Source organism: Rattus rattus, chromosome 7 (genome assembly GCF_011064425.1).
Source record: "Rattus rattus isolate New Zealand chromosome 7, Rrattus_CSIRO_v1, whole genome shotgun sequence".
NCBI classification, from domain to species: domain Eukaryota; kingdom Metazoa; phylum Chordata; class Mammalia; order Rodentia; family Muridae; genus Rattus; species Rattus rattus.
The window spans coordinates 70,186,520-70,207,451 of record NC_046160.1 but is presented as its reverse complement, the minus strand read 5'-3'; the positions used below and the strand labels follow the sequence as shown (position 1 = coordinate 70,207,451).

Here is a 20,932-nt window from a genome sequence, read left to right as displayed (position 1 = left end):
TCGGTCCCCACCTCCGAAAAAAAAAAAAAAAAGAACAAAAAAAAAAAAATTTTAGTCCTGTTTTCTTGCATTTCGTTCTTACACTCGTTAAAAATGGACATAACGTGCAGAATCATTGTGAAACCTGTAACATCCTGTATCATATGGCATACATTAAGACAACACTTGGCAGATTAGAAGAAAAGCATCTACAAAAGAACCTGACGGAGGTAAAAATGTTTAGTGAATGATTATTACAGATATTATGAGAAACATATATGTGCATGTAATGGTTTTGCCATAAATGAATGGGTTTTAAGTAATTCTCACTAGAAGAGTCTGATTTCTCAACTGAACTGAGAAAAATTATAATTATCAGCAATAAACACTGGCTACAGATGTGCAAATGCAGAGATGTTAATGCTCATTTGAATAATAGCTAAAATCATATTTTGGAAAATGTTCTATATGCTACAGGTTATTTGATGTACAAACCTACACATAATTCTCCTATTGGATTGCTTTCTGTGTAGTGTTAAATTATTTTAAGACATGAAGTTATCTCATCTATACAGTCTATAGTCCAGAAATGCCCAAACCATCAAAGTCTGTTCTTATACTAGATAGACCTCTTACTGTTTCAAGCCAACGATATATACACAGAGATGTGGGTGTCTCTGCATCTTAAGCAGTCTGAGTAAGCCAGCTTCCCCGGCTCAGGCACTTCTGATAAGTTCTATATAATTTAGTTTTTTGTGTGTGCATGTATGCTTGTGTGTGTGTATATGTGTATTCCTACATATGTAGGAGCACATATATGTGCAGGATCATGTGTGCATGTGCACATGGAGGCCACGGAAAACCTTATATATCATTCCTCAAGTTCAGTCCACCTTGATTTTTTCGAGGCAATGTTTTTCACTAGCTTTGGGCTCACTAAGCGGTAAGAGCGGTTATCCAGTAAGACACAGGAATCCTCCTGCCTCCACCTCCCCAGTGCCAGAAATCCAAGTGTGTACTACCATGCCTGGCTTTTTCACATGGGTCCTAGGGATGGAATGATTCTCAGCAAGGGGTTTATAGGCTGAGCTACCTGCACAGCTCTGCACAATTTAAATTTAAGAGCGCTGTTCTTGCTCAGAAACTACGGTTCTAAAATGATTCTGCCAGTGTAGCTGCAACTTTGACTAAAAGCCCCGCACAGTTAAGATGACCATGGCACTGAAGTTTAACAGTAGTCAGCACAGTGTTGTAGATATAACTTTCTGGCTAAAGATGAGCAGAACATGTTAAAATATCAACCAAAAATGAGTTAAAGACAAAAGAGACTACCCCAAATTCACATCCCTTTCATCACATGTCTGCTGCCTCTGCATTCTGGTACATGCTCCTACGGAAGTTCAATCTTCATAATTGTCCTCTGCTCTACAGTTCCCTTTAAACTACCCAGTCAGTCAACCAATGAACTATTAGTTTGGGGATTTGTTTGTGCCAGGAAATTTCCTGGGAGATTCAGCTGACACATTCCTACATAGATGCAGCCTTGCTCCCCCGAATTCTCAACTTTCCACTTTATGAAACCTAGGTAATTTTAGTTTAATTTACTAAACTAAAATTAACTTTAGTTCAGTTGCCCACTGTGTTCAAGCAGCAGGAAGCATCACTCTAGTCTGCATGAGTCTGGGTTTTCAGCATAATCCCCCAGGGACTGTAACTTCAAGGAACATTATCTGTAGAAGAGGAGGAGGAGGAGGAAGAGTGACTATCATTGTGATATGAAAACTGTTTTGAACTGGATAATATAAAGGGTAGTTCTGAGAAGTACCTACAAGGAAAAAAAGGAAATAGATGGAATTGTGGCAGGAAGCAGAGGAGGGAGAATGGCTCAGATTCAGAATCTAGAATAAAGAGCTGAAAATGAGCGATGAGCAAACCAAATAAACTAGAGAATGGACAGAGAGCGGCATGTGATTAAGATTTATCACCACACCTTTACAAATAAGCAGGAAGAAAAGTTAGGCTGCCATTGTTTCTGCATTCGGTGTGCTTCCGTGGAAGATAAATGATTATACCATGAAAACAGAAGACAAAAGAGGACAGCTTTCAGAAACGGAGCTAGCTGACTTCCCTGAGCAACAGCTCTGTGCACACCAAGCACTTGTGCAGAGACCTTGTCCCACGGCGCAGTCGCAATGGTAAATCGTAGCCCACCGTGCACCTGCAAGCCTTCAAGCGCCTGTCTGCCAGAGTTAAAGTCAAGTTCACACTCAGAATCTAACTTGTATTAATTCCTCTGTACTTCTAGACTGCGTTTTCAATACCCATTGAGGAACATTAGTTAAGGATTGTGCTGTGTATTTTTTCATACACATCTTCAGATTAATCTTTCAGATTAAGATAATGTCTGGCATCTGTGAATGCTTTTCGCACACACACACACAATCTAAAGGCCTCTGTGCTTGGCTGAGAAATGGAAACCTGAGCTCTCATAAAGTACAAATGAACAGCAGTAAGTTTATAGGAGAACAATAAAGCAGTAAAAATCTATAGTAATGATGAAAATATTATAGATTACTCTGGAAATGCTAAATTTTCAAAATTCTTGAAGCAAAAAAAAAAGTTGGCCAAACGTTTAATGTGTGTTTTTCTGTTTCTTGATTCCTTTCTAGGTTCCAGGTTCAGAGAAGTGTAACAGACCCACAGAGTTATAAAAGCTTAGGAGACAGCTTTCGGGTGATCTTCCGAACAGAGGGGTATGTGATATTTTTTGTACATGGTCTGTATATTGATATGGTCATCTTAATGCATTTTACTTGACAGTTTTTCTCGGTTTTCATAGTTTGCTCTCCTGCCCTAGTCTTACTAGGGAAAATATTCTGCAAAGCACGTTCCGGATTTTGTTACATATTTTCCTAATTTGAACGAAAAGCAAATGTGCATATAGTGGAAACCACTCCGCAGAATATTAGTAACCAATCTGATGAGTTAAAGGCAATTTATGACTTATGGTACTAAAGTTAAAAAGTTTTCTTAATTCTATTATCTAAACATAATAGTTTTTTTTTTTTACTTTGAGACTTGAATATAATACACAAATTCACTCCTTGTTTACATAAAGGTTTAAGAATCTGTAATCAAGGACGCTCTCAGCCTTCCTCTCTAGCCCACCTCCATTCCCTAGAGTCGGTCACTCATTCTCAGAAATGCTTTCTAGCAGGGACCCCTCAGTGACTGTCCTGGACTTGGACTCATGTAGATGATTTTCACTGTCCTTCCTATTTTCTATCACCATCTCTCCAGACTTGCTCTTAGTCCTGTAGAAGCAACCTCACAGGAGCCCATTCCCATACCACCGTCATTGCCTGGGGACTCCACCTCTTGGTGCAGATCCCTGACTCCCTCTTTGCCATGGTCCCTCTCCGCCTTTCCTCCTTGTCCAGTCCCTTATCACAATCAGACCTTCAGAAGCACAGTCCCTCTCTGGGACTACAAAGCTACCACACTTGCCTAGGATCCCAGGACAAGAGCAACCAAAGAACACACAAAGCCCAGGTATTGATCCCAAGAAACACCTCAAGTGATGCTTGGGCCCCAGCACAAAGCACCAATGAATAGCCAATACAGTGTGCCTCCTCTAGAAGTCAGAACCTTATCGCAGCAGGCCCTGAGATATGCAATTCAGCAGAAGCACAGGAGAAGGACTTCAAAAATAGAAGTTCTGAGCATGTTCAAGGACTTTAAGGAAGAATGGATAAATCCCGCAATGAAGTCTGTGAAAGAGCAAACAGATGAACAAAATAATGAAAGTAAGACATGGAAGCAGAAATAGAATTACTCAAGAATACCAACCTGAAATAAGTCTGCAAAAGTTAAGGGTGTCGAACACAAACCTCAGAAGGAAGACGCACTCGTGGATTATAAGGCATGAAAGGAAGAATCTCAGGATCGAGGACAAGGGAAAAGAAACAGGTCCCTCAGTCAAAGAAAACATAAGAACCAAGAACCACAAATACAAGAAAACACACAGTGTTTATCTTTCTGGGTGTGGGTCACTTCCCTCAAAACACTGTTTTCTAGTTCCATCCATTTACCTGCAAGTTCCATGATTTCATTTTCCTCTCACAGCTGAATAGTACTTCACTTTTTAGATGGAGCACATTTTCATTTATGTTTTTCTATTGTGAACAGAGCAGCAGCAAATATGGCCAAACAAGAGTCTACACGGTGAGGGGTTGGGGATTTGGCTCATTGGTAGAGCGCTTGCCTAGCAAGCGCAAGGCCCTGGGTTCGGTCCCCAGCTCCGAAAAAAAGAAAAAAAAAAAAAAAAAGGAGTCTACACAGTGGCATGAAGATTCCTTTGGGACTATGACAAGGAGTGTTATAGCTAGGTTATGATGTGGTAGATTGATTTTTAGCTTCTCAGAAGTTCTCCATGCTGACTTCCAGAGTCAGAGCACCAGTGGTAATCATACTTCCCCTCCTTTCTGCATTTCTCACCAGCATTTGTCATCAATTGTTGTCTTGGTCTCAGCCATTCTGGGTTAAGATGAGATCCATTGTGTGCATGTGTATGCACACCCATGTGCACACAAATCACAGCATGTATGTAGAGATCAGAAGACGACTTGTGGAAGCTGGTTCTCTCTTTCCACCTTGGGTTGTCAGGACTTTCAGCAAGTGTGTCTACATCAGCATCAATTTTAATAATATTATTATACATACTCAGAATTCTCCATGCAACTCTATGAGGCAGGACAGTAAAGGAACTAAGATTTCAAAAGGTTATCAATAAGTGTTAGGGATAGGATGCAAATCCAGGTCTACTCAGGTTGAAACCCAAGGCAACTCACCATTGAATGCAATACCTTATTTATTGGGCGACATTTTCAATGTCATTCTGCTTGATTATTATTTCAATAAAAACTCTATCATGAATATCTTGCCATGCCAACAAAATAATTTATCTGTAAACTACAGTTTATAAAATGAATCTCTTTGTGTTTTTCCCATATTTTTGCTATTATAAACAACATACTCATTTATATGCTTACATATTTTATATTTCTGTGAACTTATAAGACCAACTGATCATACATTTTATTTTATAAATATTAAAAATTACTTTTTTATGTACAGACTAGCATTGTGTCCTTAATATGTAAAAATTTTCATTTCTTCTCCTTCTTCCAAAGTGTGGGACATTATGAAAATTATTTGGGGACTCTGTCACTAGCTTACATCTCCTGTTTACCACCTGATGCATAAGAAATGAAGTTATTTTAAATATTACTGCCACTCAGCACACTTTTAAATCATTGGGGTAATTTTTGCATGAATTAGTGGTTTGTAGCTTTTACCCATTTTTCTTGGGTCAGTCCTTTTTGTATTATTATTGACTCAGAAGTTAGTACAGATTATTTTGTATACAAAATTCTTTGTTACAAATATCAAGAGCTTTTTTCCTCATTTGACTTTCATGTTACAAGCTGTAATCTATTAGTGTTTTTAGAGTTTTTAGAGTTTAGTCCCATATCATGATTTTTGATAACATATATTTTTCCTTTGAGCTATATAGAACCATCACACTAAAGGAATAAAAAAAAAAATCACATTCTCTTATATTTTTGGTTGTGAGCCTATCCTTTAACGGCTGAGCCATCTCTCCAGCCCAATATATCACATTCTCAACCCCAAGATAATAAAGTTTTTCTCTGGCATTTCATATTGACATTTTTAAGTTATCCAGCGATTCTTCTTATAGTCTTGTGTGTAAGCATTACATTTCATTATTAAAAGATTAATTAATTATCCAAATATCACCTGGACAAACCTACCCTTCATTCAGCAAGTGTGAATTCTACACTCCAATCGACAAACTTGTGTGTGCTCCCCGTCTTGTTTCTATGTTTCCATGCCCTATAGTTTCATTGCGTTGTCTATCTGTGTGCAGGGATCCTGGGTTCTAACGATCTGTCTGCACCAGTACCACACTGTTTTAATGATTGTATCAGCAAAGTGTTTGGGGAGCGTGTAAAAACCTGTCCTGTGGTCTAAAGTTCAAAGTCCTGTCATGGTGTACAGAGCTATTGCCCGCTCGTGCACCTTCTTCTTCAGGCTCATTTTCATACGCAGGAAAATAGGAAAAGCCAGTGGTGCGAGGGCTTCTCAGCTCTCACTCTTAGAGCTTCTGCAAGTTGTCTTCCTGGAACACCCAATCCACCCTCTTCATTCAGAAGACTTCACATTTCACCACCCCTGACCACCTTTTCTCTCTTCCGTCCCCATACACATGCTGGATAAAATATGCCCTGTCGTGAGCATCCTAAACCCCCAAACTAATGTTTCCCTAAAGGCCATTTCTCATTTAGCTTTGCATTTCCAGTGCAATGTTCGGTCTGAGGAGAGACAGTGTAAGTCTACTAAACATGTGATTTGAAGTCTTCCTAGCTGTGCTATACGGCTGTAAATCAAACAGAGGAGATGAGTCATGCTGTGGTCCACACTCTCTGTAATGTGATAACAAGGAGTCAAACATTTGCCAGCATACTTGTATTTATGATAAGGGTTATAAATCATGCCTGCTCTGCCCAATAGATACATAAAATTAAAGAAATCGTCCGTCATGTATTATCTAGTTGCAGAGATGTCCCGTAACAGAAAGAGTCCTGTTAACATTAGCAAGCTCTGTAAACGGTAATGGATATCCCCAAATTAGATTCGGGGATCCTGAGCCAGGCTCTGTACTTCAGTTATGTTTTAGGGAAAACTGATGTCTCTGCTTTGATATCAAATAATGCAGCAAACACACAGTGTGTGGTCCTTGTATAACAAAATTGGCCTTTTCCTATATTGTATGTATAATTGCTTCTGCAGCAAATTGGCATTTCTCTGCAGTGCCTGTAGACCTGGACATGCTGTTGCCCAAAGATCAGAGGGCTCTGTTCTTAGAAATAGAAATATTTGTTAAATTAAAGAAAATACAAAGGAAAAGGCAGCATGTAGATTTTGATGCCCAACACAATCACTTAATAGCTTTAAACTAAACAAAGACCAACAAACAAAACTGAATAAAAGAAAAAGAAAAATTTTAATATATATCGTTAATCTTTTTTTTTTTTAGTAGAAGTAAAAGATTTTTATTTCTCTACTTGGGTTTTTGAGTGTACTCAGGGACAGTTTCCATATGAGGGCACGCATAGCCCTGTTTTGAGATCTGAAAGAAGAGCTCTGATTCGTTTGGTCACGTCTCTCTAGGTTAGAGGGGGTGAAAGTGTAACGACTAAAATTTTGGTATACTTAGGCTCTGCACACCTCATCCCCTACGTAGGAGTGTGAAGGGGCCCGCGCTGCCTTTCTCAGCTGTGTGTCTAGATTTCAGCACACTGTAAAGAAGACCATGCTTAGCCACTGCAGGCTCTATCCTACTCCATATCTTCTTCTTAGATGCATAGCTTCTGTTTTTGTTAAAGAACTGGCTTTTTTCATTCCAGCTTTTCAAGAGCCACTTAATTTTTTTAAAAAAAACTTAAGCTTTACAAATCCTGGAAACTTTCATAGTTTGTAATTCTCATAATCTGCTTTCGCCAATGAGACTGCTGCATCTCATGTAGAAAGGGGAACTCAGAAAAATGAATAGAAGAGATTTGTCCCTGTCACTGAAAGCACTTCCTTTATCGCCGTGACTCTTCCTCTCTCTCTCTGGTCTCAGAAATAAACTAGCCAAATAGGTCCATCTACCGAGATACAGTAATCCTAAAAGGTAAAAGGCACGTCCCACTCCATTAGGGACCTTTAACACCAATACAATTCACATGCAAGCTTACCGAAGAACCTGCCTGGCATCCCGGTCTGCGTGTGCCGTGGCAGAAGGTGGTCCTCACGGGAGAAGACGCTCTTATTCCTCCTCAGAAGGAAGCAGGAGGGCAGAGGATTGAAGTGTTTCAGGTCAGGGGAAAGAGGTGGGGATTATGTTAGCAAATCCAGGATGGTCTGCCCCTATTCTTCCACCATTCCTCTGGTATCTATTCTTCCCGAAATGAAGAGAAAAATGGGAATTTAACAGAACTTAACTTATTCTGACAGGACATGAGAAGAAGACATATAACAATCTATAACTTCATCAACGTTGCACGCAGTGTACTGGTTTTTCTTGAATGTTATTGCCAACCCAGCATCCCAGCACATGACTTTACGTTTTGTGTGAGGCAACTGAAGATCAGAGAAGTTAATGACCATGTCATAACTATGTTCTTTCTCTTCTTGTGTAACTTTTCACTACAAGACCACATCTTATCACTTATTGATTAAAAAGATGATATAGAAATAGTAGGTATAAAGCTATACCGTTCAAGTAGCTATTATATAATTTTTTGGCATTTCTGCTTTCAAATCACACAGCAATTTAAATCATCCTTTGTCTCTCCCTTAAGTGACAATAAGCCCCCAACTAGTAATATATATTCAGTCAACCAAATCTTGGTGATCCTGTGGCACCACCTCAAGTCCCTGGCAACTCAGGACTTGATCCAATCATGCCATATTCCTCACAGCCAAGTGCATAAGTTCGTGGTTTTTAGTCAGTCTGCTCTCATCTTGTACGATCCTTAGCTCTCTTATGACAATAATTCTTGGGCATTGGTATGCTCAAAGCCAGTAACTAGGAAACAACTAGGTTAGATTAAACTCAGCTTCAAATGAGAAACATGTTGATTGCTGGTGCCTTCTGAAATATGGTATTCTTCAGAAAGTACTGCTGTAGAAAGTATGTGGTTGCTTTGGGGAGAGCATTGGAACTGTGTTTTGCTTTGCGATTTGTTTTCCATAACCACTGATGCTGCACCAAGTATCATCTTACAATCAGAGCACTTGGTGATTATAATATTTTCTAGTTAAATGACATTTAAGGCCTCATTTTTATGAGCTCCAGCATAATTGGCTAATTTGGTAAACTCCAGATGTGTGAGATAATGTGCCACTCATTTAAGTGCCTTTCAGACGGCATAAATGGCACCGCCCCAGGAGGTATAATCACTCCTTCTTGTTCTCATTAAGAAGAGGAGTGAGTGGCTGGTGACATAGACAAAGGAAGGAGGATTCTACCAGTCTAAATCAACAACTTGGTAATATTTGGAGTTTTTAATCTTTCACTAGTGGCCTCACTCAAAGACCTTTGGCTAAAGTGTCTCAGTGAGTCTCCTTTTCAAAAAGTGGTTTGCTGATCCACTAACATGGCTAGCTCGTTTTAAAGCACTCTTGGAGAAACAGATAGATCTACTCTAGAAAGTGCCTTGAAACTGCCACTCACCTCCTGTGAGGGGAAGCATTGGTGCTGAGCAGACAGGGTAAAGCTAACTCTCCCCAGAGCTGTGAACTGCAGTTATTTCGATAACCAACAGCTTTATCACCTAGAAGATTGCGGATTTTCAAGGTCCATTAGTTGGTGCTGCTTGGTTCTTTTCTTCTAACATTAATCAGCTCATCCATTCAGCACTGCCAAGCTAACAGAGAATACATGGCTTCCTCATCCTGTAACTGTACACTCTGATCTGACTATAGATCTAGAGATTTTCACACATAACTTTTCTTTACTAAAATCAGTTCTGCATGGTACTCCTCTGAGATAATCTACAGCATATATTAGTATTGTGAGTACCATTGACTTTGCAAATCTGGCTTGTCCTAGTGTATGTTACCTTTCTAATTTTTTTTCTAACTTTTGGAGTGGTGCAGATTGTAATTTGTAGAACAATCCACAGTAACTTTATCCAGCAGGTCTTAGAGCCAAGGTCCAGGATCAAGCAGACTGAAGCCTTTGACTTCTGTTTCTTTTTGAAAAAGGAAGACAGGAGATGCTCATTTATGGAAAATGTAGATGTAGTAAGTATTATAATTTTTAAACAACCTGTGTTCCTTTGACAGATTGCATGCATGTTTCTCAGTATGATGTACTGAAGTATAAACAATTTGTAAAAGGAATGCAGCTCATTTGAGAATAATAATGCATTAATACTCAGAATTTTAAAAGCATCTAGTCCAAATTCTCGTTAGAGTCTTTAAATAAATGTTATTTTGTGTTTAAAAAAAAGAATGTTGATGCATACGTATCATCCACAATTGAGCATTATTATCTGTCTTCTTCGATGTCCTCGGGGGATTGGCTCCAGGATAATTATAAGATGCCAACAGTTGTCCTGGACAGGCATTGAACAACATGGATAAAGGAGTTGATATTTTATCTTCACTGCTGATCTTATGAAGTTCTGGAAGAGTCTTTTGATGCTGCCTATGTTTCTCACACTTCTTCCAGGTGTGAAGAGGAAGGCTCAGACATTGTCCTGACAGTATTGTTGTATTTACAACGATGGTCTGGCCTCTCCCATTTATGAAATGTGTCCATGTGCATCATTACTCTTGATACTCACAGGTAGACAGGTGAGGAGAGTAATGGTAGTTTTTTAACCCCTCAAGTATTTGTATATCCTGTACCTACCCTTTTGAATGTCATAAGTCATCTTTTGATGACTTATAACACTAAGTATACTATAAATATGTTATACACGATTATACTACATCATTTAAGAGCAAACAACCAAAGGAAAGTCTATATTTAATCAATATAAATACAACGTATCTTAGTTAGGATTACTATTTCTGTGATGAAACACTATGACCAAAAGCAAGTTAGGGAAGAAAAAGTTTATTTGGGTTAAACTTCCACATCATAATCCCTCTTTGAAAGAAGTAAGAACAAGAACTCAAACAGGGCAGGAGCCTAGAAGCAGAAGCTGATGTAGAAGCCATGGAGGACTGCTGCTTACTGCCTTGATTCCCATGACTTGTTCAGCCTGCTTTCCTACAGAACCCAGGATCACCAGCCCAAGAATGGCACCTCCCACCATGGGCTGGTCCTCCCCCATCAATCACTAAGTAAGGAAATGTGTTACAGCCAGATCTTATGGAGGCATTTTCTCAATTAGGCTTCCCTCTTTCCGTATGACTCTAGGTTGAGTCAAGCTGAAATAAAACTATCCTGTACACGGTGTTTTTAGATTTTTGACCTAAAGTTTATTGAATCCCTAGATGCAGAATTTGTATGGATAGATGGCCAATTGTAATCTCTTTTTACAAAAAAAAAGGTTGTGTGGCTAACAATTGGAAGTCTTGATTGGTTAGCAATTTATTGTTGTGCATAAATAAATAAGGGGTAAGGAGAAACAATATCTTTTTTAAAAATGTCAATGACTTGTTTCAATAAAAAACCAAAAAGAGCCCATGAAATGTGTTGTCACCTGTCCTCTCTAACTTGCCGGATTACATGACATCACTGCTCAGGTATCAGCTGCTCGAGGTGGTAAAGTGGAGTGTGCCCTCCCCAATCTCAAGAGTCAGAGAGCAGATGCTGAATTGTCAATGTCCAGTGCACACAGTCCCATCCTTCCATGACCCAGGGATCTGTCTCCTTTTCTCTTAATCAGGGTCTGGTGTCCGTTCCTAGACCTTCCTGCTATCATCACTGCAGATCATGAACTGACTGTCAACCCAGATGCCTGCTGCCTCACACTGACAATGCTTTCTGACTTAACCAACTGGTGGCCAGCCAGGATTTAACTGTTGCCACAAGATAAGTGAAAACTTCTGTGATTAAGATACCAAGCACAGCCTCTCTCCATTCCCAGTGCTGACAGCAAGGGAGGGCCAACTAGCATGGGCAGCCATCATCTTCCCAGAAAAGTTGGAGTCTTCATTCAGAGCCTGAGAAGAAATGTCCCATTGGAAATGTCTTCAGGCCTTTATCTGAATTTATTCTAAGTTTCTAATTGGCTGAAAATGTCATTTTGCCAGAAAAATGCTTTTACTCAAAACAAAATTCAACTTCAGATAAGAATGGGGAAGAAAAGTTTCTAAAAGCATTGCTCTTCCTGGGTCCAATTCTCTAACCACAGCAAATCCCTAGGGTGGGATTTGATGTACTGGGGAGTCATTGGATGGTTCTTCTCTCTGCCTCACTGAGCTCATGCAGGTTAGGGGTCATTCTATGATGCTAGCTGTGCTTTCTCACACGTGTCCTCTAGGTGATTTTGTAACTTGAGGAAGGAAAAGGAAGACCCAAACAACATTCCTCCAATAGTGATATATTTACAGCTGTGTTCTTGTCTTTTCTGTTTGTAAAATGTGCCCACATGCATTACTATATAAGACCTCATAGGTAGATAGATAAGATGTATAATTGCATTTTCTTGGTGAGCAAACTGATAAAAAAGTATTAAAAGTCGTAGAGTGTTCATCCATTAGGTGGTGTTTGTGGCAAGTGCTTCTTCCTGCTATATGATGCTGTCTACTTTGTCAGTAATCTGAGAATGCTATAAGAGAAGCAAAGCTTCAAATGTACAGTCTTCTCCATGTGGGTTTAAAGCATTCATATATCCTATTAATTGGATGAATAGCATATGGGCATAAGGAATATATGTGACTGATCATAAGTAGGTCTGGTCATAGGGAACTTATGTAGAAAGGCGTTTAAGAACAAACAGATTGGTCATTGAGATTAATACCATAAGATACATTTAAATTTTGTTAGATAAGAAAGGAAATGAAAAGAGTAAATAAAAGTGGACACGGTGTATTCTGAAGGATGGTGCTGTTGTTCCATGAGACAGAGATAAAGGCACATGGTCATTTCTAAATGATCATTTCACAGTGAAGTCACCAAGTGTAGGTTGAGGTTGAGTCTTACTGAACAAACAATACAGACATAGAACTTGTTGCTGTTTTTTTCCTAACTCAGTTCTAATATTGAGTAGTAACCATTAAAACCTTATGAAACATGATCTAGACTATTTATTTCCAGTTATTTGGATAAATAGATTCTGAAGAGAATCAAAAGCATCATAGGACTGCAACCGATGTCACTTAAACCTGAAGAAGATGTCCGTCAGCTGCCCTGCGAAATGGCTTTGTTCTTCTACTAATCAGCCCTGTGCTTGTAATTCTGCTTGTCTGACAACAGAGAATTCACAGGTAGACCAGGCCCTGGGTAGCAAGCGTGCTAATGGGATTTTAATATAGGTGATAGCACAAGCAAATGAGTAAATAAAATTTGTTTAGTAAATAATATTATTATATGGATATACACAGAATGCAAAACAAATAAATATTCTTAAACGATATGTTTATGGGTTCTCTCTATCTAGTTTGGTCTTTTTCAGACAACAAACGCATCTTAGGTTCTAGCTTTTCTGAACCAGCTGTCTCAGGGAGAAGGGTGGAGGGAGAGAGGAAGAGAACAGAATGTTTTGGAAATGTTTAAGAAGAGGATGTAAGGTTATTGTTAAACTGACTTCTAAACTTTCTTTATTTAAAGACATTCCTATGTTATAAAAGAATCAAAACCAATAATTAGAGTAAAAGCCATGTACTGGATTCACTATTAAGAACAATAAATTTCCAGAGACTGATACTGTCTTTTAAAAAGCCTTGTTAAAAAATGTTAAAATATAATCCATTAAATAACAGGACAGTAATTTTAGAGTTTCTTTTCTTTATTCTTTAACCATTTTATTCATGTATAGAGTGTACCTTGATCCCATCCACTCCCAACTCCCTCTCTCTCCCACACCATCTCTTTGACCCCTCCAAACATGCCCCCATTCTACCTTCCTGCACTCTTCTTTCTTTTTCCCATGATCCACTGAGTCTGTAAGTGGTACCTGTTTATTGATTTTGTTGGCTTGATCTGCACGGGTTTTATACAGGTTTTGTACAGGTAACCACAGCTTCTGTGAGCTCATGAGTGCACTAACCATGGCATGACAAGAAGACAACTTTCCATTGCACCTGGCACCATCCTCTGGGTCTTACATTTGTGCTGTCCTCTCTTCTGCAGTTTGCCATGACCTTTGGAGGAGAGTTGCATTAGATGTCCCATTTAGAACTAAGCACTCACAGAGCACTTATTCTCGCACATTGAGCAGTTAAAGATTGTTTTTCTTCTCACTGCGAAGAGAAGCTTCTCTGGCTCTGGCTATGGACGGTACTAATCTATCTATGTAGATAGAAGTATTTATAAAGCAGCTTGAGAGTAGGTCCACATTGCAAGACAACAGCAGTAGGTTCCCCTCTTAGAGTCTATGACCTCCTGAGCCTTTAATGTTTTCATTGGTCCATGTGATTGGCAGCCACTAAGATGATCTCAGTGACCATCATGTGCTTGTATTCTCAGCTCTGTATATCCTTTCCTTTGAGCATGGACTGGAATTATTCAGTCTTTTCTAATAAAAACAAAATGGAAGAAGTAATGAGATACCACATCCAGGGTAAGTGGTAAGGGAAGTGGCTTCCATATTGAGGGATCCCTTCTTAGGCTGTTTGTTCTTGGCCTTTTGATTTTTCATTGCTTTGCTATAGCTGCCCTAGCAAGAAGCTCATGAGCCTAGAAACCATGGATGGCTCCAGCTATTAACCAATGAGGAAAGGAAGCCCTCCCTTCTGCAAGAGAACATGAATGACCTTGGAAATGAGTCTTCCAGAATCCCTTAGATAATCTGGTTTACAACTAATGTGAGTGTCATTTTATGATGACACTGAATAAGAGACAGTTAGTGAACCTTCTTCTTGACTCTTGAACTACAGAAATTATGGTGGCAATGTTTTGCAGTTAAATGTTGGGAGAAGTTTGTTGCATAGAATATTCTACTGGTGCAATATATAAAAACAAATCAAAAGCCTTGAGCGATGTGTTTATGAACCCTCTATAGCTTGTTTGAGGTTGTTAAGTTATCTCACCAAGTGACACACATGCATATCAGATTGTAGGTTTTCCAACAAGAATGTCAAGCCTTTTGTTATAGCTGTCAATATGGGTCATAACCTTGGTTTTTTTTTTAATTTCCTTTATTAAGGCATTTTTTATTGATTATTTGCGAATTTTATACAACATATTTTGATTGTATTCATCTCCTCCCCAGCTCCCCCATCAATCCTCTCTGACCTCATCTTCCTACCCACCCAACTTCAAGGGTTTTTTTCTTCTTTGTTTTTCTTTAACCCATCAAGATTAATTTGTGTTGTCCAGTTACTCTTGGCGTGGAGCCTGCCCTACAGTGTGGTCAATCTACGAGGGGTCATATCTTTAAACAAAACTGAACTATATCTCCTAGCAGCTCTCAAATGTCAATAGTACCTCAGCTAGCTGTGGGGTCTATGAGTACTCCTACCATTCATGTCGGGAGTTGTGGCTTGAACTTGCACAGATCATGTGCATACTGTCACAATTGCCACAAACTGCCCTGTTTTGTCTAGAAAACATTGCTTTTTAAAGTAAATTATTTCTGGCTCTTAACACTCTTTCTGCCCCCCTTCCAATATCCCTGACCCTTAGGGGGTAGAAAGGTGTGATATACACCAACAGATTAAGTACTCCATTTTTTTTCCTCTGCACAATGAGTAGTAGAATGTCTCTGGGTTACTCATCATCTATTAAAAGAAGATTCTCCGAAAAGAGCTGAGAGGCATAATAATACATGCATGGGTATAGTAACAAGTTATTAGGAGTTGTTTTAATAGTGTATCCATTTAGCAGAAAATATTTACCTCTTCCCTTAGGGGCTATTACCAATCAACCTACAGGTTCTTGACCTCATTCCCAATGCCTGGGGTGGGTTCCATCTCATGAAGTGGGCAGGCCTTAGATGTAATGAGAGACTAGCTGGTTACATCAATCACGTTCTTGCCATTGTTGCACAAGTGCTCATGTCTTCTCAGATCAGCCATTGTTGTAGCTTGCAGGGCTCACAGCTGGGTGAAACTGATGATTACATTATTCCTCTCCGGTAGTGAGCATGAACCATCAGGCACTAGGGAAGCAAGACAAGAAGAATGAAGCTCATGATTCTCGGCCAGCAGGTGCCTTTTCCCCATCCCCCTTCAATACCTATCTTTCTATCCTGCTTCAATTAACCTTTTGAGACTTCAAGTTTTAATCTGAATAGTTTACGATTACCAAGGATTTATTTTATGAAGTTTCACTCTTAAAAAGGGAATAAAATCTACCATCGAGGAATTGAAAGTCTCAACATTCTTTATCTAAGTGAGGAGGACACAGGAAGGACCAAGCTTGGAGCTCTGGGGAGATCTTCTTGGTTAGGAATCTAGAAGAAACAATGTCATTGTGTGAGACATCATACTGCATAAACATTGAAGTGTAGAGTTCACTGCTATGCCTACACTAAAACCAGAACCAAAAGAGAAACCCACTTTGATTTATGACTTTCTATATTCCGATAACTGATAAAACTTTATGAAACTTTTTCCACATTGGAACATGGAATTTGGGTAAACTAAATCTGTGTTCATGAGCATAGTCTTTCAAATACGTCTCAAAAATGAACTATCTCTTATTCCCTTAAAAGAAGGGGGTAGAGAAGAGACCTTTTCTACCTGAGGTACCTGAGGACTTATGGTGTTAATAAATCCTCAAAATATAGAGAACAATCTGACATAGGTTTAGCTTGGGTAGGAATCCTTTAGAGGAGTGAAGACCACACTGCCTAAGTTGTCAAGAGCATGAACACAGCATTCATTTCACCTTGATAAAGGTGACAGCCCCTGTGTTGCCCTTAAAGCTTTGTAGAATGGTTGTCCTCATCATCTTAACTTTGAAATGTAAGAGTGGGACCTCTGCACTAAAGAGATGGCCCTTCACATCAGGCTCTTGCTGCCATGACTGACCTCTTAACTTTGGTCCCTTAGACCCACGGTAGAAGGTGAGACTCAATTGACTCCCACAAGTTATCCTCTGACCTTCATATGCACATATATGCATAATAAATTAATTTATGTGTTTTTAGAGAGTAAGACCTCTTGGGCTGTAAAAATAAAATAGCCTTTTGATGGTGATACATTGAGAATCAATGCCAGACAGATGGCATTCACCTTGAATCCCAGCACTTGGGAGGCATAGGCCAGCCTGGTCTATAGAGTGAGTTCCACACAGCTAGATCTATATAGAAAAAACCTTTTCTCAAAAAGCAAAACAAATCAAAACAAAAAACCAAAAAGAAGAAGAAGAGGAGGAAGAGGAGGAGGAAGAGGAAGAGGAGGAGGAGGAGGAGGAGGAGGAAGAGGAGGAGGAGGAGGAGGAGGAGGAGGAAGAGGAGGAGGAGGAGGAAGAAGAAGAAGAAGAAGAAGAAGAAGAAGAAGAAGAAGAAGAAGAAGAAGAAGAAGAAGAAGAAGAAGAAAGAAAGAAAGAGAAAATTAATGCCACATTTTCGTTATTCCTCTTTGATGTTGTCTGTCACCATTCAAACTGGAAATAAGGCTAAATATTCATAACCATACATATACAGTCTGGCCATATTCATATAGCAAATAGAATCAAATCTAAACAAATATTAAGACATTGCCATGACTGTCATGGTGTCATTACAACCATGATAATTTGCCATATCAACTTTTAACCATCTTACAAAGATAATACTATTTAATGTTGTCCAGGTACTTGGAGATGAATGCCAGTTTTGGGTGCACAGCTTTTTTAATTCATGGAATCTAACTTTGGCAGGTGATGTTGGTGAATCTCAACAGGGAATCTAGGAAGGTCCAAGTGAAGTGCACAACGGTACATTTCTATTGCTTTATATTTTCCAGTCCTCACTCTCATTTTCTTTATGACATTTCCACCATCAGAGAGTGTGATTATTTCTCATATAAATGGGGGGAAAGGTCAAATAATCAATATGAGAGGTAGACAATGGAATATTCAAATTTTGGAATCATCTGTCAGGATCTGTGTGTGTGTGTGTGTGTGTGTGTGTGTGTGTGTGTGTGTGTGTAGTGTATACTGATGCATGTGTGAGTACATTATATGTGGAAGACAGATAATAACCTTGGATTGTGGTTATTGGGCACTTGTTCACCTTGTTTTGGAACCAGCGACACTCTCTGCTCCAGAACACTCCGTGTAGGGTAGACTGGCAGACCAATGAGCCCCAGGGATCCTCCTCTTTCTGCCTCTCCTGCTCTGGGATTGCAAGCACACAATACCACTTCTGGCATTTTTGTGTAGGTTCTGGGAGTTAAGCATAGATCCTCCTGTTTGTTAGGCAGGAACACTATGAAATGAAACAAGTCCCCAGCCCCCAGGCAGGGACTTCTTAATGTCATTTTTATTGTGGTAAACTACATGTGACAGAAAAGTTATCATTTTAGTTATTTTTAAAACATGTAAATTGGTAGCAATAAGCATTTTCACAATGGTACAGCTGCCTACCTCTAGACTTATGAATTTTGCCAGACTGAAACTGTACCCATTAATCAATAATTCCCCATTTGTCCCATCCCTTCTCATAGCCCTCCTCCAGCCACCACTTTACTTTGAGTCTTCTTTATAGTTTGCATAATATAACTATTATACTTTGTAAAGTGTTTGTCCTTTCATGGTCTCTTAGCATAAGCGCTTCAGTGTTTGTCTATCTTGGGTCAGAATTTCACTCCTTTTTAAGTCTTGTCATAAGTTGATGATGCACTTTTTTCTATCCGTTCATACCCAGTGTCAATGTACATTTGTGTGTTTCCACCTCTGAGCTATTATAAATGTTACATCATGGGTATAGAAATCTGCCAAGACCTCTTTCAGTTCTTTGGTGACTGTAACTGTGAGTGGAATGACCAGATCACTTAATCCTGTGTGTAACTAATACTTTTTTTAAAAAAATTATAATAAATATTTTCAAGAACATGGGGAGTTATGAATTTTCAACAGAGATTCAAAAACTGTAAATAAATAGATCAAAACAAAGAAGTTTCCCATAGAAATTCAATCAGCAAATGTTCATGTAGCATGGTATATTAACATTCGGTTTGCTAATCATTAGGATCTTGAATATCAGACAAGACACTGTATATAGGAATATCAGACAACATATAGTATATGGTAGCAGCTAAGCAGCACTTCACTTAGTTGATTATACAGTTACAAGAGTTACAATAATTCATATGCTTTTATGATAAATCATAATGTTTTATAAATACTAATTTCAAGATACTAAAACAGTATTACTAGCTTGCCAGGTGCCAGGCACCTTGCTAGGTGCTTTGTATACACTAATTCATGTTGTCATAGCGACATCCTTCTTGGTGAGGAACTGTAATTCTTTCCATTCGATTTTCGAGTCAATCAAAGTCAAAACATTATGTAACTTTTAAAATTACTCTTAGTTTGCAGCATTTAAACTCAGGTGATTCGGGTCCAGATATTTAGTGGTATTATTTTTAAAGACACGCTTTTAAAAGCAAGTAAATTATAATTTTTTAGCTAAATAGTTGGTTGTCATGCTTAGAAAATAAGTGGAAATTGAGGAAATCAAATTTCTCCGTGACATCTTCCAAAGCATTCACCACACCTTACAATGTGACCCTTTTCTTTTCTTTTCTCTTCTTTTCTTTCTTTCCTTCTTTCTTTATTTTTTTAACTGCTCCCTTCAGCATGATAAGGACACTACTGAATGTATTTTGGCATGGGCTTGGTTATGCGTGTCTGACACGTGAAAAACACCACCATGCTGAACAGAGTGTCCTGTCTTTCTCCTTAAAGCCTCCATTGCTCAGGGCCACTAGACACAAGCCATGGGCTTAAACTTGAGACTCTCACTTCCTCCTCTCATGTTTGTGGGTCTCAATCTCAGAATGCTGACCTTTTACCTTTCCTCCACCCCTGTCCCCACTCCTTCCTCTACACCATCACCTGTCTGAGGAGCTTAATCTCTTTCCTATACCTTCTCGGAACATGATGCTTTTGATGGCAGCCACCTCCAGGGATGGGACATTCCTTGGGGAAATCCACTTTCGTTCAGCCCTGGCAGGGAAAACCGTACAGTGGTTACAGGAACAAAGGGGGTATTCATCCAACCCGAAGATTCTCAATATTTTTGCCTTCAGCTTTCTTTTTTTCCAAACCCTTTGTTCACCCAGGTTATAATCCTAAGTAACCCAACTCCTATTTTCATCTTATCTTGGATCTTGTAACTCTCTCTCTCTCTCTCTCTCTCTCTCTCTCTCTCTCTCTCTCTCTCTCTCTCTCTCTCGCTCTCGCTCTCGCTCTCGCTCTGTCTGTGTGTATGTGTGTGTGTGTGTGTGTCTGTCTATGTCTCTGTATCTCTCTCAAAACAAGCCACTCCTTTCATAGAAATAATTAAAATGAACAGTGAACAGCTCTTTTGTGATTTTGGACAATCATCATTACGACTCCCTTAATTATTTTTTCTGTATAATATCCAATTTAATGAGTACAAATCCTGAGGATGAGGATACAGGGGATAAAGGACAAACAGTGTAATTTTATGTAAAAGTAGACAGTGGCAGCTGTTCTACACGTGAGAACTTTCCTTACCAGCCTCACAATACCCATCAAGCAGCAAGGAGCCTCCCACGTAGACTCTGTCCTCTATGAGGCAGTGCACCCACGCAAGAAACAGAGTACACTAGCCTTTGAAATGCGTGGCTCTGCAGTAAAATGATGGTTCAATAAAAAATAACTGTTTCAATTCCGTGAAATAAAATAATCTGTTCATTTTCTGTAAGGCATTCCAAAGGTGGGAGCTTCAGCCCTTGGAAAACACAAACCAATACCTTATATCCTCTCACACTCTCAGGACCATTCTGGATTGTAGGGAGGAAGAAAAAAAAAAGACAGCAAAATTAGGAAGGGACTTTCCAGACAGAAACAAACTGCCCCCGTGGGAAATAAAGATCTTCAAAGTGTTCCTCTCATTGAACTTGTCTCTCTTCCTTCAACAAATGGACACATCAGACATAAAACTTAATTGAGAGAAACTAAAATCAGGGTCTGGCTTACCTGAACAGGGCAGGTTATAGCATCCCATCACAGCAACACCAGGGTGCTAACAACACACTGACGACCTTATATTGCTTGATATGGAACTTGTAATCACCACTTACT

General features: G+C 39.2%; 1 protein-coding gene across 1 annotated transcript in view; it reads left to right on the top strand.

The window, feature by feature from the left end:
* Slc25a21 (solute carrier family 25 member 21) overlaps positions 1-20,932 on the top strand; it is a 474,469-nt gene that overhangs the window by 344,580 nt on the left and 108,957 nt on the right. The window contains exon 3 of the mRNA XM_032907774.1: positions 2,649-2,732. Coding sequence (XP_032763665.1) covers positions 2,649-2,732 — 84 coding nt within the window. The remainder of the gene's footprint in view (positions 1-2,648; positions 2,733-20,932) is intronic.